Source organism: Leucoraja erinacea, chromosome 15, assembly GCF_028641065.1.
Source record: "Leucoraja erinacea ecotype New England chromosome 15, Leri_hhj_1, whole genome shotgun sequence".
Taxonomy (NCBI): Eukaryota; Metazoa; Chordata; class Chondrichthyes; order Rajiformes; family Rajidae; genus Leucoraja; species Leucoraja erinaceus.
In genome coordinates this window covers 4,615,835-4,633,791 of record NC_073391.1, presented here as the reverse complement: position 1 = coordinate 4,633,791, position 17,957 = coordinate 4,615,835, and the positions used below count along the sequence as shown (strand labels likewise).

Here is a 17,957-nt window from a genome sequence, read left to right as displayed (position 1 = left end):
ACCACAGTTTGATCGGAGAGGATTTTTCTATCACTGTCAGTATGTTTGTCATGAACATCAGAAGATTTAAATTGAAGAAGCTTTCTCGTCCTAGTTGTATCTTCTGTCATGAAATTCAAGTGTTGGTAGCATTACCTTGAGTAACGGTATCACAACAATTGCACCATGTGCTTTTTGAATTGACGAAGTGCATGTTGCCCAGTCACATATAAAGATTTGTGCAATTCTGTTAAACTTCCTGATGTGTAAATTTGTAATGTGATTTCTCCCCCCCCCCCCCATCTCTTTTGGTAACATTGAATTGCATATTTCCTTTGCTCACTTTTTTTGTTCTTGTATTTCTAGGTGCCATTTATTGTCAATACTCTATGGGATGCTCTTCTAGATTTGGATGATCTTACAGCTTCAACAAATAGCATCATGACCCTACTCGCATCGCTATTGACTTATCGTCAAATCCAACAGTATAGGTAACTGAATTGCTTAAGAGATCTTAATGCCTTCAGTGGTATAATTTTGAACTATCATGTGAAAATTGTTAGGTGTGCTATCTAAAATTTATTTCACTTCTAATTTTGATTTATTTGTTCGTCCTCATTTACCATCTACTACTATTTGCAATTTATTTAGTACTGACAAGATAATTTTGACAGCCCATAATTTGACAATTAAGCCCATTGTGGTTGCTCCACATTTCAGAACCACATACTTGATCCAATAGTGCTGGCTATTATTTAGTTTGATTTAATGTTTTTTTTTTTTCAAATGCCTATTTACCTCCTGCTTAGGAGCTATTGCTTGAGAAACAATTTCTGACTGGACATTTTTATCCTGATAATTTCAGCAATAAGCTTTGTCCCCACTGCTATCAGACTTCTGAACCAATCACCTCTTTCACACACCCATTCCCGGAGATACTGCCATCTACCCTTACCCTTACCCTTAAATCCACATTTGTTGGTTATTCCGTTATAGCGCTTTAAATTGTTTTTGCACTATTGATAAGAATTTTAGTGCTAAAATCTTGCACCATTCTATGGTTTTGAACTATGTTGTATTTATCATTACCATAGGTTTACTGCTTACTCTGAGCTTCATGTGAATAAGTAGTTTATTACACACTGGTGTATATGACAATAAACTAATCTGAACCTCTGAGTAGAGACAATAATGGAAAGAATAGTGAAATGGGATGGGAGGGATATGAGTATTGGGTTCTGAGGAGCCAGCATGTACTGAGCTAAAGATAAAGTTTCCGTGCAATAACATTCTATGATTCCTTGGCAAAATTGTAATAATGTCCTTAATGTTGTATATCATTTTTAAAGTCTTAGTGAGACACTAAATGTTTTGTGAAATGTTATGCAGATTTTATTTTTACTCTTGTATAAACCTATAATTTCATAATTAACAGTATTCAGCAATCGCTCACAATTTTGGTCCCTCGTGTCTGGCCATTTTTACGTCATACCATTTGTTCTGTTCGGAAAGCAGCTTTGGAAACTTTATTCACCCTTCTGTCTACACAAGATGAAGTAAGTATTTTATCTTGAAAATCTTGATTGTGTAACTGATTACCCGATCTGCATTTTTGTTTCCATTTTCAGTGTGGCAATATTGGGTGCATAGTATGGAAATATTTCCTGATCCTCCCTGTGTTATAGTAACCCTACTTGTAGACGCCACATGCATGCAGATGAGTGTTTGAAAGACCAGCGATAGAGATGAATTTTCCAGCTGCTGCAGGACTGTATACATTTTCTGCTGGGTTGGGACGGGCATTTCCGCATGCCTTCTCCCAATGCCTTCTCCTTAGTAGAGCTGAACAGAGTTCACTGAATCATTGAGGCTGGCTGGAGTCCATTCTTCCTTGCCTGCTCTCCCATCACAGCTAATTCTGTAATCCTCTTCCAACTGCTGGTTTTGTTCATTTCCAATTTAGAAACATTTCTCAGGACCGGAACCCTGTCATATCTTGGGGACTTCCTATACAGAACATTTTGTTTGTTTTTTGTTCCAGAGCTGTGTAATGTGGTTAACTCCAATTCTACAAGATGTGTTAAGACACATATATCAATCATGTATTTTGGAAAGCAATCAAGAAATTTTGGAACTGATTCAAAAGGTAACTTTTTCTGTTATTTAATGGTATCACAATGCAAAATAATTACTTAAATATTATTTCATTTGATTAATTGTCACAAGGACTCCCGTTAGTGAATCTCTTACATTGAATTAATTTATTTCAAACATGTTTTTCTTAATTGTAGAGTCAATTGTAGAGTCAAGAGACATAACTTCCTCAAACTCAACAGCGATAAGACAGAATTCCTCCTCATAGGCTCCAGCCACACTCGGCAAAATCAATAACCCCACTCTCACCATCGACGGCACCACTGTCTCCCTATCTCCCCAGGCCCGCAACCTTGGCATGATCTTTGGTTCCACCCTCTCCCTTGAGCCTCACATCCGCCATGTCATTAAAACCTCCTTCTTTCATCTCCACAACATCGCCAAACTCAGACCCTCTCTCACACCTCCCGCTGCTGAAAGACTCATCCATGCCTTCATCTCCTCCCGACTGGACTATTGCAACTCACTTCTCCTTGGCATCAGCTCCACCTACATCAACCGACTCCAACTGGTCCAGAACGCAGCCGCCCGACTCATCACCCACACCAAATCTTGGCATCACATCACTCCAGTCCTCAAACAACTTCACTGGCTTCCCATCTCCCACCGGATCACCTACAAAATCCTTATCCTCGCTTACAAAGCCCTCCACCATCTGGCCCCCCCATATCTCATGGACCTCCTCTCCCCCTACCAACCCTCACGGTCCCTCAGATCCACATCAGCCGGTCTCCTCTCCATCCACAAGTCCAATCTCTGCAGTTTTGGGGACAGAGCCTTCTCCAGGGCAGCTCCCAGGCTCTGAAACTCCCTCCCCCAACTGATCCGCAATGCCGTGTCCCTCACCATCTTCCAGTCCCGCCTCAAGACCCATCTCTTCACCTCTGCCTATCCTTAGCCCCACGTCCCCCTCCCTTTTCATCTGTGCATTAATTGCCTCATATTGTGTTTTGAATTGAATTCTGTCTTTACTTTGTGTACTAGTCATGTCTCTACTATTTATTTCATTCCCCTTGCATGTTTTTCCTCTACCTGCCAAAGTTTTGTATTTATTTTTGTCCTTGAGACTCTTGAAAGGCGTCCATAAATAAAATTTATTATTATTATTATTAATTAATTGGCCATTTAGTGTATAATCAATTAGGTAATATACTTGTGCTGTTTTTGACGTCAGGTTATTTCAAAAAGTGATTTTTGTTTTGTTTAAATTTAGGGATTTGACATATGAAGAGGGATATGGGGAGAAGGCAGGCACGGGTTATTGATTGGGGACGATCAGCCATGATAACAATGAATGGCGGTGCTGGCTCGAAGGGCTGAATGGCCTCCTCTTGCACCTATTTTCTATGTTTCTATAAGACCAAATTCAACCTTAAACTAATCAAATTGTGTAAAATGTGCCCATCCTATTGCATGTTTATGGCTGTGGGAGCCATTTGCATTGATATTGCAGGTCATTTGCAATCAAATCCTTAAATAGGATCCAGAATCATTAATTGTCAGTTCAATTTCGTACGGTCTGAATGACAATAAAGGTATTCTATTCTATTCTAATTGTTTGCAGAATGATTACAACACGGGGAAACGATTCAGGCCAATATATCCATATTTCTTCAAGTTCACGTAAAAGTACTTTTAAAATGTGATATGCGGTTTATCTCCACTGTCCATTCGGGTAAAATGTTCTAGTCATAATTCAGGTGCAAAGAATTTTCCCATCTCTCCAGTCTTCTGACCAATTAATTTGAATCGGTGACCTTTAATTTTTAATCCTTCATATAATATATATACTTCCTATTTATACAAGCCCCCCAAAAAATTACAGACCTTGCAAATGTTGATAACTTTTCTGTGCATACTCTCTAGTGTATGATTGTCCTTTTTTATTTTTGATGTAAATTAGTAACCATATAGTCCACACATCAACTTGGTGCATTTCTTTCTTCCTGTTTAAGGTATGGTTGGAGTTGTTGAATAAAGCCCCCATTCAGTATGTGGTTGCTGCTGCTTGCCCATGGATGGGAGCTTGGTTATGTTTAATGATGCAACCTTCACATTTGCCACTTGATTCAAATATGCTGCTAGAGATTAAAGCTAAATCAAAGGTAATTTTTGATATTTTTTTTTATTTTGAAGATGCTTTCACTGCAATGTGTGTGTGTACACTTGGAAGCAGAGCTTCATGTAATTGTTTACTTTTCTGAACAATAAGATTTGTGCACCAAAACAAAGATCTTCTGCCAGCCTGCCCCTTCTGCACAACACTGTCCCCAGCAATTAAGGTCCATGACAAGACTCTGTGAAAACATAGAGCAATTTCATTTCTCATGAATTACCCCTTTAAAGGCAGTCATTGATGATAACATTCACCACTACTTCCAATGCACGTACAATCTTTGATTATTTGAGGGGGAAAAATATGTTCAAGGATCAAGATCTCAAACACAGTGCAAAGCTTGCGGTCTATGATGAGGAGAAGGCAGGAACGGGGTACTGATTGGGGATGATCAGCCATGATCACATTGAATGGCGGTGCTGGCTCGAAGGGCCAAATGGCCTACTCCTGCACCTATTGTCTATTGTCTATGGCAAACAAGTGTCGGCCTAATGTTTACAGAGATTGGACTCTCGATACATTGGGTGAAGCGTGAGCCACCCTGATGATAACAAAGGGATGAACTCTCTACTTCCCAAACTACCTACACATTCTGTCAAATACTACTTTTCCCATCTGTGACGGGGTTTGATGATCTCATATTGGCCACATCAAAATTTGCAGAGTTGGTGTGAAAATAAGTTGGCTTCAGCCTTGCAGGAGAGTCTCAAATGAAGAACCACTCTCCGAATGGTGAGGGGTTGACCAGGGTGGAGGATGGAGATACAGGGGGTGGGGAAAGTACAACTGCCTTTTTATGAGAAATTGGTAGAGAAACTCTGTAATTAAAATAAGATTTTTGCAGTGATGTTTATTATGAAATAATGTGAAGATTTTAAAGTAATGATTTCACTAGAACATAGAACAGTACAGCACTATGCTCCACAATGTCTGTGCTGAACATGTTGCCAAGACCAACTCATATCTACCTGCACATATTCCATATCCCTCCATTCTGCACATTCATGTGCCTAGCTAAATGTTCCTCAAATGCTACTATCGTATCTGCCCCCAGCACCAACTGCGGCAGTGCGTTCATACCATTCATCACCCTCTGTCTTAAAAACAAATTACCCCATACATCTCCTGTAAACTTTACCCCTCCCAACATAAAGCTACGTTCCCTTGTATTTAATATTTCCATCCTGGGAAATTGCTTCTGACTGTCTACCCTATCTATATTTAATTTTATATATTTCCATCAGTTCTCCCCTCATTCCAGAGAAAAGAATCCAAGTCTGTTCAAGCGCTCCTTGTAGCTAATACCCCTTAATTCTGGTAAACTTCCTGTGCACCCTTTCCAAAGCCTCCACATTCTTCCTGTAATGGGGTGACCAGAACTGCATGCAATATTCCAAAAATGGCTTAAACGAACTCCTATAAAGCTGCATCATGAATTACTGGCTCTTATGCTCAATGCCCTGACCAATGAAGGAGGGCATACCATATGCTTTCTTTACCACTTAAGCAACCTTCAAAACTGAAGTCATAATCCATGTACTACCTCTTTGAGATTCAAATATAACTGGATTAAACTACGTTTGCAAGTAAATTAATACTTGTTACTGAACTAGAAAGTCTGATTCATAACTTTGCCTGGTTTCCTGGGTAGGAATATATTTATAATGCTAAAATTTGGAATACGAGCTTTGATGCAACTTGACCTACCAGCTGTGTGTAAACATTCTTCTTTTGATGTAGGAAAAACCTTGCAGTAAGCATCGACAAGGGCAAGCACCAACAAAAGAAGTGAGACAAGAATACATTGCTGGTTCAGACACCATTAATGAGGACCAAGCTACCAGAGATTATGTGGTAACCCGAACACGCCTAAAGGCAGCCAAGTAAGATAATGATTAAAATGTTACAATCCATTTGTTTTCAGGATCACATTATGTTTCCAAAACTCGAATAATTGTGTCTTCAGATATTTTTTTTAAAAAGTAAAAATATTAGGAATCGCATAGCACGGTTATAAAATGCCACCTTTCCAGCTCAACAAAGGACGGGAACATTCTTCGGAAAAATTGTAGCTTTTGCCTCGATAGAAATAGTAATTTCATAGTTGTGTTGATTTGCTAAAAATGTTGCAGAGATAGCTAAGTTCCACAATATTCATCTTATCCTTTAAAAAGATGATGGGCTACAGAATATCTTGGATCCATCGACACGTGTAGCACATACTGCAAATGCTCAACGGTTCTTAGCAGGATGAAACCCCGAGTCATACATGTCAGTGCTGAGCAGTTGCTCCTCTCCCCACAGGTCTGCCTAAAATCAGCCCTCACAGGCTTCCTCTCCACAGTGAGTCGAGGGGTGTTTTATTGGTGGAAGAGCACCCGTGGAAGGAGGGATTCGTGCCAGATTCCTGGGACAATAGCAGTGGGATGAATGGCATAGCCAAGTACAGCAGTATGGTGGGAAGGGGTGTGTGCATTTGTTTACAGCATATTAATGCTGTAGGTAATATATTTATGTCTATTTCATGGTACAATACCCTAATTAATACTAATTCCATGCACACACTCATTCCTCAAATGCATCCCGAGTGCTAGGCATTGGGATTGGAAAGGTTTTGATTTTAATCCTAATCTGTGTAGGAGTTACAATAGGAAAGCAAGTACTAATGCTTAAATAGTGGAGAATATTTTGCTAACCTATGCGTATCACCGTTCCGTCTGTACTTTTGTTATATCGGTTTTGTGTGTGGTTTTTTACCTTTGGATAATTATTTTTCTTCATTAAGTTAACAATGTGATGATTATTTTTGGCAAAGAAAGCCAGAGTATTTCTGAAGCAAGGGTTCCTCTGATTGAACAAATTGAACAGTTGTACATTTGTTTGTTTCACACTTTTAACACATATTTCCTTGTTTAAAGGTTGCTAGGAGCACTCTGTTGTTCCATGTGTGAGCCAAGTGTTAACTCCATCAATCAAGAAGTTAAACCAGCTGAGTCTTTAGCTCATCTTTTACTGTTCCATTTAAATGCTAAGTCTGCTTTGCAGAGAATTGCTGTTGCATTAGTTATTTCTGAATGGGCTACCCTCAGGAAGGTATGGAGTTTATCTGAACTATTAATAATTTTTAATTGTTTTAATTTCTGTGTTTGTGCTTGACCAATTTAAAACATCGTTGGATTTTAAGCATACGTTGTCGATGATTCCTGTTACGATGCACTGTTAAGCATTTAATCAAACTATCCAAGTATCCTTGAGCAAATTGTTAAAGCTGTTGTATTGCTGGAAGTTTGTTGGGATTGGATCTGGTTAAGATTATATGCTTGAAGTATTAATTCAAGTCTCTTTTTCATTGTATTTTCCCCCAACTTGACAGGATTTTTTGTTTAGATGTGGTCTCCCACTGTAACTCCATTGTTTTTTAACCTTCTTCGTGTAACAGAAGCTTTAGTTTCTATCTGTTTGTTGAAGTTTAAAAAAAACACACCATTTCAAGTAAGATTGCAGAATATGTAAGACGCACATTTCATTGAGAACATTTGCCTTTTGGCTTTCAGAGGAACTTGGATACATAACATAGAAACATAGAAACATAGAAATTAGGTGCAGGAGTAGGCCATTCGGCCCTTCGAGCCTGCACCGCCATTCAATATGATCATGGCTGATCATCCAACTCAGTATCCCGTACCTGCCTTCTCTCCATACCCCCTGATCCCCTTAGCCACAAGGGCCACATCTAACTCCCTCTTAAATATAGCCAATGAACTGGCCTCAACTACCCTCTGTGGCAGAGAGTTCCAGAGATTCACCACTCTCTGCGTGAAAAAAAGTTTTCTCATCTCGGTTTTAAAGGATTTCCCCTTTATCCTTAAGCTGTGACCCCTGTCCTGGACTTCCCTAACATCGGGAACAATCTTCCTGCATCTAGCCTGTCCAACCCCTTAAGCAATTTTGTAAGTTTCTATAAGATCCCCTCTCAATCTCCTAAATTCTAGAGAGTATAAACCAAGTCTATCCAGTCTTTCTTCATAAGACAGTCCTGACATCCCAGGATCAGTCTGGTGAACCGTCTCTGCACTCCCTCTTATGGCAATAATGTCCTTCCTCAGATTTGGAGACCAAAACTGTACGCTTACATGTTAATGTGACTTTTAAACCACCAAGGATTATTCATACAATATTCAAAGTTTTGCATATTGGGCTTTTTGTGAGTAGTTTTAACTTTGACATTGACTGAATCGTAGTCTTGATTTCATCCCAGGATTGTGTCGTGGTATCCAGTGCTGTTCAGCCACGATTGATGGCTATATTGTCAGAACATCTTTATTATGATGAGATAGCTATTCCGTTTACACGAATGCAGAACGAGTGTAAGCAACTGATTGCATCGTTAGTTGAAGCCAACTGTGATGTCGGGAGCATTGCGAATAACAGCGTATTTACCATAGATCAAGCAAATGAACTGGTAAGTAAATTTGTTTAAACAGAAAAGCAACAATGAGATCTGCAGACTAAACAGCAAAAGGTAATTGTCGAGGAATACACCATCGAGCCAGTAAAATTAATTTAAACAAATTCCAAGCATGATAGTTGTCAACAGATATTCATGAATTAGTGTCTTAAAATGCCGCTTTTCAAAGGACATTTGTGACCTGCACACCAATGTGATTTTATTTTGTTTTCTGTGTTTTAAAAATTTTGAAGTAATTTCTGAATAACTTTAAAACCTTTGATAATTTGATGGAAAGCTGCAAGTTTTATTTAATGTACTTGGAATCGTTAGGTGGCCATGATTTTCTTTAATACTTGTTCTCAAGTGATGATAGTGGAGGCTCCATGTATATTGAAAGATCACAAACTACTTGCTTAACCAACAAGAATTCCTCATTTGATAAAACCGAAATTGGTCGTGGCAGAGAAAGAAAATTGCATTTTACTTCTTTGAAGTTTAGTAATACAGTAAACCTTCATTTGAACGGACCCCTTTATAACAGATTTTGGTTATAGCGGACGGACCTACAGACATCATCCCGGGTCGCATGGCATCCCCAGCTACAGACGCCACCCACAACTCGCATGGTGCATCAGAGAGCCCTTCTTCTCCCTTAGCGCGTCTGTTGTGGCTCACAATGTAGCCCCTACAGATGGTGCTTTCTTCAGGCTGCTGTCACGAGTGGAACATGCTCGGTCACTATAGGGCTCCCTCCACTCGCCGCTGCCACTTCTTCCTGTCAGCCTGTCGCTTTGTCTGCTCCCCCCTCCACTGCCTTTGCCGCCTTCTCCCGCAGAGTCGCCGACATACTCCACCTTGCAGGGTGCCGGCGGCTACAGGGGAGGGGGAGGGGTCAGAACAGGGAGCGGTCAGGGTGGTGGCAGGCAGTGGGGGAAGTATGTCGTGTGTGCGGGGTGGGGAAGGTGATGCTGGGGGGCTGCAGGTGGGTCACACCAGGCGACTGCATCGGCTGGACGGTAGGGTAGCTGATGGGTAGAGTTCCCTGGTGCAGACCAGTGACTTTGACACCTAGTTTTAAGATGTGTTGGAGTAACTCAACAAACTGAATCATTCTGAAGAACGGTCCTGACGTCAACTCTCCATGTTCTTCGGAGATGCTGCCTAACCCGCTGAGTTACTCCAGCGCTTTGTGTATTAGCCATCATCTGCAGTTCTTTGTTTCTTTGCTACATATAATGATAATACCACACTCAGTTAAAGAGGACAATCGGCAATAACGGACACCATTCTTCCCCTCCCCAGCCCCCCATGGCCCGTTATAACGAGAGTTTACTGTATTTATTTTAAAACATTTCATCAGGCATTGTATTAAGAATAATCAAAAGAAAATATTTAAATGCTAGGTCAGTTAACGAAGGATTTACAAATTTGGTCAAGAACTAATTTTTTGATGTTCCCCTCATTTATATCTAATGCAAAATATAAATGAATGTACTTAATTCTATTTTTTTAATTAAAGATCACAACAGTTTTCAACGAAGTGACAGCATCCTTCGATGTAAAGTCCGACATTATCCAGCAGTTGGATAGCAAGCGGCAGCAGGTCCAGATGACTGTGACAGAGACAAATCAAGAATGGCAAACTCTCCATATTAGGGTCCACATGTTTTCTGCTTGTGCGGTCATTAACTTGCAGCAGCTTCCAGAAAAACTGAATCCTGTCATAAAACCATTAATGGAAGGAGTGAAAAAAGAGGAAAATATACTGGTGCAGAATTATGCGGCTTTTTGCATTGCCAAATTACTCCAACAGTGTACAGTAAGATGTCCTTGTCCCAATCCCAAAATTGTGAAAAATCTTTGCAACTCTGTGTGTGTGGACTGCACAGTTACCCCTTCAGCAACTTCTCCAGTCCCGACATCTAACAGTGTGGATAACTCTAAAGGTAATAATACTTGAGAGGAATTGTGTTAATGTGTACAGGATGAATTAATTAAATGTAAACATTTCGCATCATATTTTGGCATTTCCTATCTATCCTTGTAAATGCGGTTGAAAAAGATAAATTTTATATAATTTTGTGAGTCATTTCTTTTAATTGTTCTTCTGCGTTATGGGCCTGTCCCACTTGGGCGACTCTTTAGGCGACTGCCAGGGACTAATTTTAATGGAAGTCACCTACGACACCTGGCGACCGCCTACGACAACCTACGACAGCAAAATTTGTTGCCACTGTCATCGAAAAATCAGGCCCATAACTCCCCCAAGCTGGCTACTGCCCATTTCCCTTATGGGCTTTTGGGCGTCTTTTTAGGCGACTACAGGAGACTATGCGGTCGCCACAGGTGCGCGGGTAGTTGCCGGGGAGTCGCCTTCATGGTCGTGAGTAGTTCCTGCACTCTCGGAACTAGTCGCGACTTCATTCTGGTCGCCGCTAATTTTTCAACATGTTGAACATTTTTCGGCGACAGTGGCGACAATTTTTGCTGTTGTAGGTTCTGTCATAGGTTGTTGCCAGGTGATGTAGGTGAATTTGATTAAAATGAGTCCCTAGCAGTTGCCTAAGTGGGACAGGCCCATAAGGGGATTGGGCAGTAGCCAGCTTGGGGGAGTTATGGGCCTGTCCCACTTATCGGTTTGGTTTTTTTTGGGCGACTGCTGCAAAATTTTCAACATGGTGAAAAAAATTTCGGTGACAGTGGCAACAATAATTGAAAAATTAGCGCTGACCAGAATGGAGCCGCCATGGAGAGTAGCGAGAATTCTCGTGCCCTAGGTGCAGTGGTAGTGGGTTGCCAGGAGGTCGTAGGTTCTCATAGGTTGTAGCCGATGCTGCTCATTGGGAACATAAACAGTAGGTTTCAGAACCAAGGATAACCAACCGGTAATGTTAATGTCCGCCGAGGTTCAAAGCCCTGTATCTCTGGCTTCTTAAAAGTTGGCTCCACCCCTTCTCCCACCCCTTCTTCTCCCCCCCTCTTTTAAAGGACTTAAGTGACCCTTCCCTACACTGTGCTTTCACCATTTTAACTGCGGCGCCAACCATCCTGTTTATTGTGGTGTGTGTCTGTATCACATTGGCTTCGCACCGTGTGAATTTTACTCGGACAGCGCGCTCCCCCCGCATGCCCTGTCCCCCGCCTGCATAACTGGCTGATGAAGGAAGCTATGTGTGTGTGTTCAATAGTCAAGAGAGAGTTTGTCATGTGTCCCAGATCGGACAATGAAATTCTTGTTTGCTGCAGTAAAACAGAGTATTGTAAGCAAAAATACAAAACAGTTCAGTTAAATAAATAAGCAGATAAATAACCACTCTGACAGTCGCTGTTCCAGTCGCCGATTTTTCAACAACTTGCTACGACTTGACAGTCGCCTGAAAAATCGCCTAAGTGGGGCAGGCCCATTAATCATTCTGATAAGTGTGCTTTTGATAAATATGTACTGTGCCTAATATATACTTTTCAATATAATGTAACATTTTAAAAATACATGCTTAAAAATCAATTGCATTGGTTTATAATCTCAGTTAAAAATATATATATTTATCGCTTTAACTTTTTCATCCAAATTCAGGACCAAATTCTGAAAAAGATGGAATGCATCATGCTGTAAATAAAACCAGGGGAATTATCACACTTTACAGGCACCAGCAAGCTGCATTTGCTCTGACTAGTAGACGAGGGCCAACGCCTAAAGCTCTCAAGGGCTCATCTGCAGACATTCCTCAAGGGAGTGCAGGGATTAGTCTGAGTGAACATGATGAGGTAAATGACTAATTACAAATGAAACAAAATACAGTTTAAACTGGGCAACTGTATATTTCTTGGTTGATTACATGCTAACAGGGCAAATAATTATTATTTTCCAGGTACTTGTGTGAATTATTAATGCATCTTTGTTTAAAGTTACAACATGGAAACAGACCCTTCAGCTCACTGAGTCCACGATAACCTGTTCACACTAGTTTGATATTATCTCACTCTCTCATCCATACATATTATGAATCACATCTTCTACATATTGGGGGCAATTTACAGAGGCCAATTAACCAACAAACTCAAGCTTTGGGATGTGGGAGCACCCCAAGGAGACCCATTCGGCCATAGGGAGAACATGCAAACTCAGAACAGTTAGCATCTGAGATCAGAATCAAACCCGGGTCTCTGGCTCTGTGAGGCAGCAGCTGCGCCACTGCTGCCTTTGTTCTTCCATCCTTGAATCTGGATGATCTACATCATTGATAGCAGTTTCCTTTAATAGGTTAGTGGTTTCGGGCTTTCTCTATGGACATTGAATGTGTTGAAAACTAGCCCCACAATGTGTTAATACATTGAGTAACTTGTGAACCTTGTGGAGCAGGAACGTTTCTGGTTTAATCTATTCATTTATTTAATCTAACAGCGAACATATTATTAGTTTAGTTTAAAGATGCCGTTTGGAAACAGGCCCTTCGGCCCACTGAGTTCACAACGACCAGCGATTCCCGCACACTAACACTATCCTCCACACAATAGGGCTAATTTTAGATTTATAGCAAGCCAATTAACTTACAAACCTGTACGTCTTTGGAGTGTGGGAGGAATCTGAAGATCTCGGAGAAAACACATGCAGGTCACGGGGAAAACGACACAAACTCCGTGCAGACAAGCACCCATAGTCAGAATCGAACCCAGGTCTGTGGTGCTCTACCACTAAGCCACCATGCCGCCTGGATTGAAGAGGAACAACGCAATCTGGGTTGCTGCTTGTTCTGTTATTTCTGAATTTAAATACCACTTTGAAAACTGACTTTTGAATACAGAACTGAGGTACAACATTTATCTATGTTGCAGACCCAGAAGTCAAACTTAATTCAGAGAAGAGGGGCTGAGTATGCACTTACCACAATTGGAAAGCATTTTGGTGCAGAAATGGCTACAACTCTACCATATCTCTGGGACTCTATGGTTGGACTACTGAGCACCCATGTAGATGTCCAGAATTTCAGTATGTAGTTTTTTTTTTATACCATTACAGTTTTTCAAATTTCAGTTCCATATATTGAAAATGGCTTGTGTATGTTTTTACAGATGGAAATGTGGTACTTGAAAAGGGAGATGTTGCAGCCCAGGAATTAGTTAACTCATTACAGGTGCTGGAAATTACAGCAGCAGCAATGGGCTCTGATATCCATGCACAGGTTTGGTAAACATTACTCATACTGAAACAAATTGATTTAATATCCATACAACTAACTTTTATTAACCTAAGCTCGATATATTAAACACTGCACTTTTATGATAACAAATATGGTGCTGGAGTGGAGAACATGAATAGGTGGTGTTTTGGGTCTGGACCCTTCTTCAGACTTTATGGTAGGGTGGGGGGAAGAAAGCTAGAACAGAGGTGGGAGCAGGACAAAGCCTGGCAAGTGATGGGTGGATAGAGGTGAGGAGTGGGTTTGATTGGCAGAGTTCATGGTTGAGTTCATAGCAAAAGGATTTGAGTTCATAGCAAAAGGATTTGAGTTCATAGCAAAAGGATTTGAGTATAGGAGCAGGGAGATTCTACTGCAGTTGTACAGGGTCTTGGTGAGACCACACCTGGAGTATTGCGTACAGTTTTGGTCTCCAAATCTGAGGAAGGACATTATTGCCATAGAGGGAGTTCAGAGAAGGTTGATTCCTGGGATTTCAGGACTGTCTTGTGAAGAAAGACTGGATAGACTTGGTTTATACTCTCTAGAATTTCGGAGATTGAGAGGGGATCTTATAGAAACTTACACAATTCTTAAGGGGTTGGACAGGCTAGATGCAGGAAGATTATGTTGGGGAAGTCCAGGACAAGGGGTCACAGCTTAAGGATAAAGGGGAAATCCTTTAAAACCGAGATGAGAAGAACTCAACAGAGGATAGTCGGGCGCATTGGGAGGGGAGTTAGATGTGGCCCTTGTGGCTAAGGGGATCAGAGGAGAGAAGGCAGGTACGGGATACTGAGTTGGATGATCAGCCATGATCATATTGAATGGCGGTGCAGGCTCGAAGGGCCGAATGGCCTCTACTCCTGCACCTAATTTCTATGTTTCTATGTTGGAGAGATTTGTAGTGAGTTAATTAAACATATGCAATGTGAGGCTGGAGAATTCGATATTCATGCTATTGGGTTGTAAACTACCTAAGCGGAATATGAGGTGCTGTTCCTCCAGTTTGCATGTTGCCTCACTCTGGCAACAGAGGAAGCCCAGAACTGAAAGGTTGGTCAGCAACTGGAACTTTCAATTTGATGATCCTATCTATAATTTTGATGCACAATGCATATACTTTTAAAATGTTTTTAAACATTATAATTCAAATGTACAATATTGAAAACTAATTTAAAGTTTTCTTTTTTCAGCTGTTGCAGCATCTTCCACGTCTTTGCACATGTTTGCGGCACCCATATACTGCAGTCAGACATATGGCTGCTAGATGTGTGGGTGTTATGAGTAAAATAGCTACAATGGAAATGATGAGCATATTTCTAGAGAAAGTACTTCCTTGGTTAGGAGCCATTGATGATAACACAAAACAAGAGGGAGCAATTGAAGCTCTAGCCTGTATCCTTAATATTCAGATTTGGATCAAATTATGTGTATTTTGTGTATTGATGATTAAGCCTCCACGAGAAAATGGTTAAAAAAAAAGTTTTGCTGACTTACATTTTCACTAACTATCTTTCTCAAAGCCACATGTAGTTACGGGTATAGAATAGTATATAGAGTGCTGAACCACATTAATTATGTTGTACCAATATGTGAATCAGTCATCAAAATGTCCTAACAGTAATAGGGTTGCCTAGTGATTTAAAAGAAAAGCAATCTGAGATTTAAAGCCAATTGAAAGAATCTGTTTTGTTTGCACTGTTGAACAATCATAGAATATTTTGCTCTGATGGCTTTGCCTGTAGGTTTGAATGGTACAATGGAAAACCTCAGTGAGAATTATAAATGACATTCATATTTAAATCCATTGGTGGGTTCATCCTATCTTGTTCCTGTTAGCACCTCCAGTTTAAAAATTCTCAATTTGCATTCCTCCCAATTCATCAACAGCAGGAGGGGAAACCATGTTTAATGAAGAATGAGGATGTTGTGTAATGGATCCTTTGCCCGTTTTTCCACTGCTGTGCAGTTCTGCGCACAATCCCCTCTAGACAGAACAAGGATAGAATTCCCCTGGTCCTCGCCTTTTTATCGACCAGCTTCTCTATCATCAGAGATGTCTTCATTCTTTAGGGAACGGGGGTTCCCCTCGTCCATTATAGATGAGGCACTCACGAGGGTCTCCTTGATTTCTCGCAGCGCCGCTCTTACTCCCCCACCACCATTCGTAACAATGACAGAGTCCTCCCCTTTATTCTCACCTTCCACCCCATTAGCCGTCGCATACAGCGTATAATCCTCCTTTTTCGCCACCTCCAACAGGATCCCACTACTGGCCGCATCTTCCCATCTCCACACCTTTCTGCCTTCCGCAGAGACCGTTCCCTCCGCAACTTACTGGTCAACTCGTCACTTCGCACCTAAACCACCTTCTCCCCAGATACTTTCCCCTGCAACCCCATGTCCCTTTACCTCCCCCCTCGACTCTGTCCAAGAACCCCAATAGTCTTTTCAGGCAAGGCAGAGAGAGGTTCACTTGCACTTCCACCAACCTCATCTACTGTATACGCTGTTCCAGGTGAGATTGGTGAGAACAAGTGCAGGCTCTGCGATCGTTTCGCTGAACACCTCCGCTCAGTGTGCCTAAACCTACCATTCCCAATCTGACCTTTCTGTCCTGGGCCTCCTCCATTGTCAGAGTGAGGCCCAGCGCAAATTGGAGGAACAGCACCTCATATTTTGCTTGGGTAGCTTACACCCCAGCGGTATAAATATTGACTTCTCTAACTTCAAGTAGCCGTTGCTTTCCCTCTCTCTCCATCCCCTCCCCTTCCCAGTTCTCCCACCAGTCTTTCTGTCTCCGACTACATTTTATCCGTGTACCGCCCACTACCCTGACATCAGTCTGAAGAAGGGTCTCGGCCCGAAACATCACCCATTCCTTCTCTCCGGAGATGCTGCCTGTCCCACTGCGTTACTCCAGCATTTTGCGTCTACCTTCTCTGTCCACCACTCCATTCCCTAACATTTGCTCCACCTTCAACACGATCTTGCTGCCAGCCATTCTTCCAATCCTTACCTCTTTCCACAGAGAACACTCCCCCCACAACTCCTTGGTTTACTCATCCCTTCCCACTCAAACTGCTCCTCCCCAGGTACTTTCCCCTGCAACTGCAGGAGATCTAACACCTGTCCCTATACATCGTCCATCATTTTCAGATGTGATGGAGGTTCACATGCACCTCATCAAAACTCATCTGCTCATTTGATGCTCCTGACGTGGCCTCCTTTACATTGGCGAAACCAAGTGGAGACTAGGTGAACGTTCCGCCAAACACTTGCACTCGGTCTGCCATGGCCTGCTGGATCTCCTGGTTGCTAACTATTTTAATTCCCATACCGACCTCTCCTTCCTAGGCCTCCTCCATTGCCGGAGTGAGGCTATGCACAAATTGGAGGAACAGCGCCTCATATTCCCTGGGTAGGTTACTGCCAAACAGTATGAATATTGAATTCTCCTATTTTATATCACTCCTCCCTCCCCTTTCTGCTTCCTCTGCCTCCATCATCCCCACATCCCTCCATCTGGCTTTGCATTTCACACCTTTCCTTATCTGACGCCCCATTTCATCTCCAGCCTTTGCCCTCCTATCTACCAATCGACCCACCCCACTCTGTTTACACTAAACAATGTCCATACTTTGTCCAGCTCCCACCTCTATTCCAGCTATTCTTCTCCTTCTACAATCTGAAGAAAGGTCTGAAATGGTGCTTTCCTATTCCTCACATAAATGCTGCCTTACCCACTGAAGTACTCCAGATTTTTTTTGTGTTTTACTCAAAAGTCCAGCATCTGCAGTACCTGGTGTCTACAAGAATATTTGCCCAAACATCAGCAAAACCTGCATAGATGTATTGAATTTTTGTCCATAAAGTGGAATGATTTGTAATTTTAGCCTCCTCTAACTAACTTTAAGCTCGATAACGGGTTTTCTTCGATAAATATCAAAGCAATTATTACTTTTTATTGTTTCTCCAAGGAGGCATCTTTTCCACAATGCCTGCTCTTCTCAGTCTGAAACTTTGTAAAGACTAGAATGTGAAATGGGCATCGATGTTGATGCATTCATCGTTACTA

General features: G+C 41.5%; 1 protein-coding gene across 2 annotated transcripts in view; it reads left to right on the top strand.

The window, feature by feature from the left end:
- Nucleotides 1–17,957, top strand: part of btaf1 (BTAF1 RNA polymerase II, B-TFIID transcription factor-associated) — a 111,580-nt gene that overhangs the window by 64,287 nt on the left and 29,336 nt on the right. For both annotated transcript variants that reach the window (XM_055646618.1, XM_055646617.1), the window contains exons 13-24: nucleotides 346–470; nucleotides 1,415–1,535; nucleotides 2,021–2,125; nucleotides 4,089–4,238; nucleotides 5,990–6,132; nucleotides 7,168–7,342; nucleotides 8,508–8,711; nucleotides 10,219–10,645; nucleotides 12,274–12,464; nucleotides 13,533–13,686; nucleotides 13,770–13,879; nucleotides 15,073–15,274. In XM_055646618.1, the coding sequence (XP_055502593.1) occupies nucleotides 346–470; nucleotides 1,415–1,535; nucleotides 2,021–2,125; nucleotides 4,089–4,238; nucleotides 5,990–6,132; nucleotides 7,168–7,342; nucleotides 8,508–8,711; nucleotides 10,219–10,645; nucleotides 12,274–12,464; nucleotides 13,533–13,686; nucleotides 13,770–13,879; nucleotides 15,073–15,274 (2,107 nt within the window). The remainder of the gene's footprint in view (nucleotides 1–345; nucleotides 471–1,414; nucleotides 1,536–2,020; nucleotides 2,126–4,088; nucleotides 4,239–5,989; nucleotides 6,133–7,167; nucleotides 7,343–8,507; nucleotides 8,712–10,218; nucleotides 10,646–12,273; nucleotides 12,465–13,532; nucleotides 13,687–13,769; nucleotides 13,880–15,072; nucleotides 15,275–17,957) is intronic.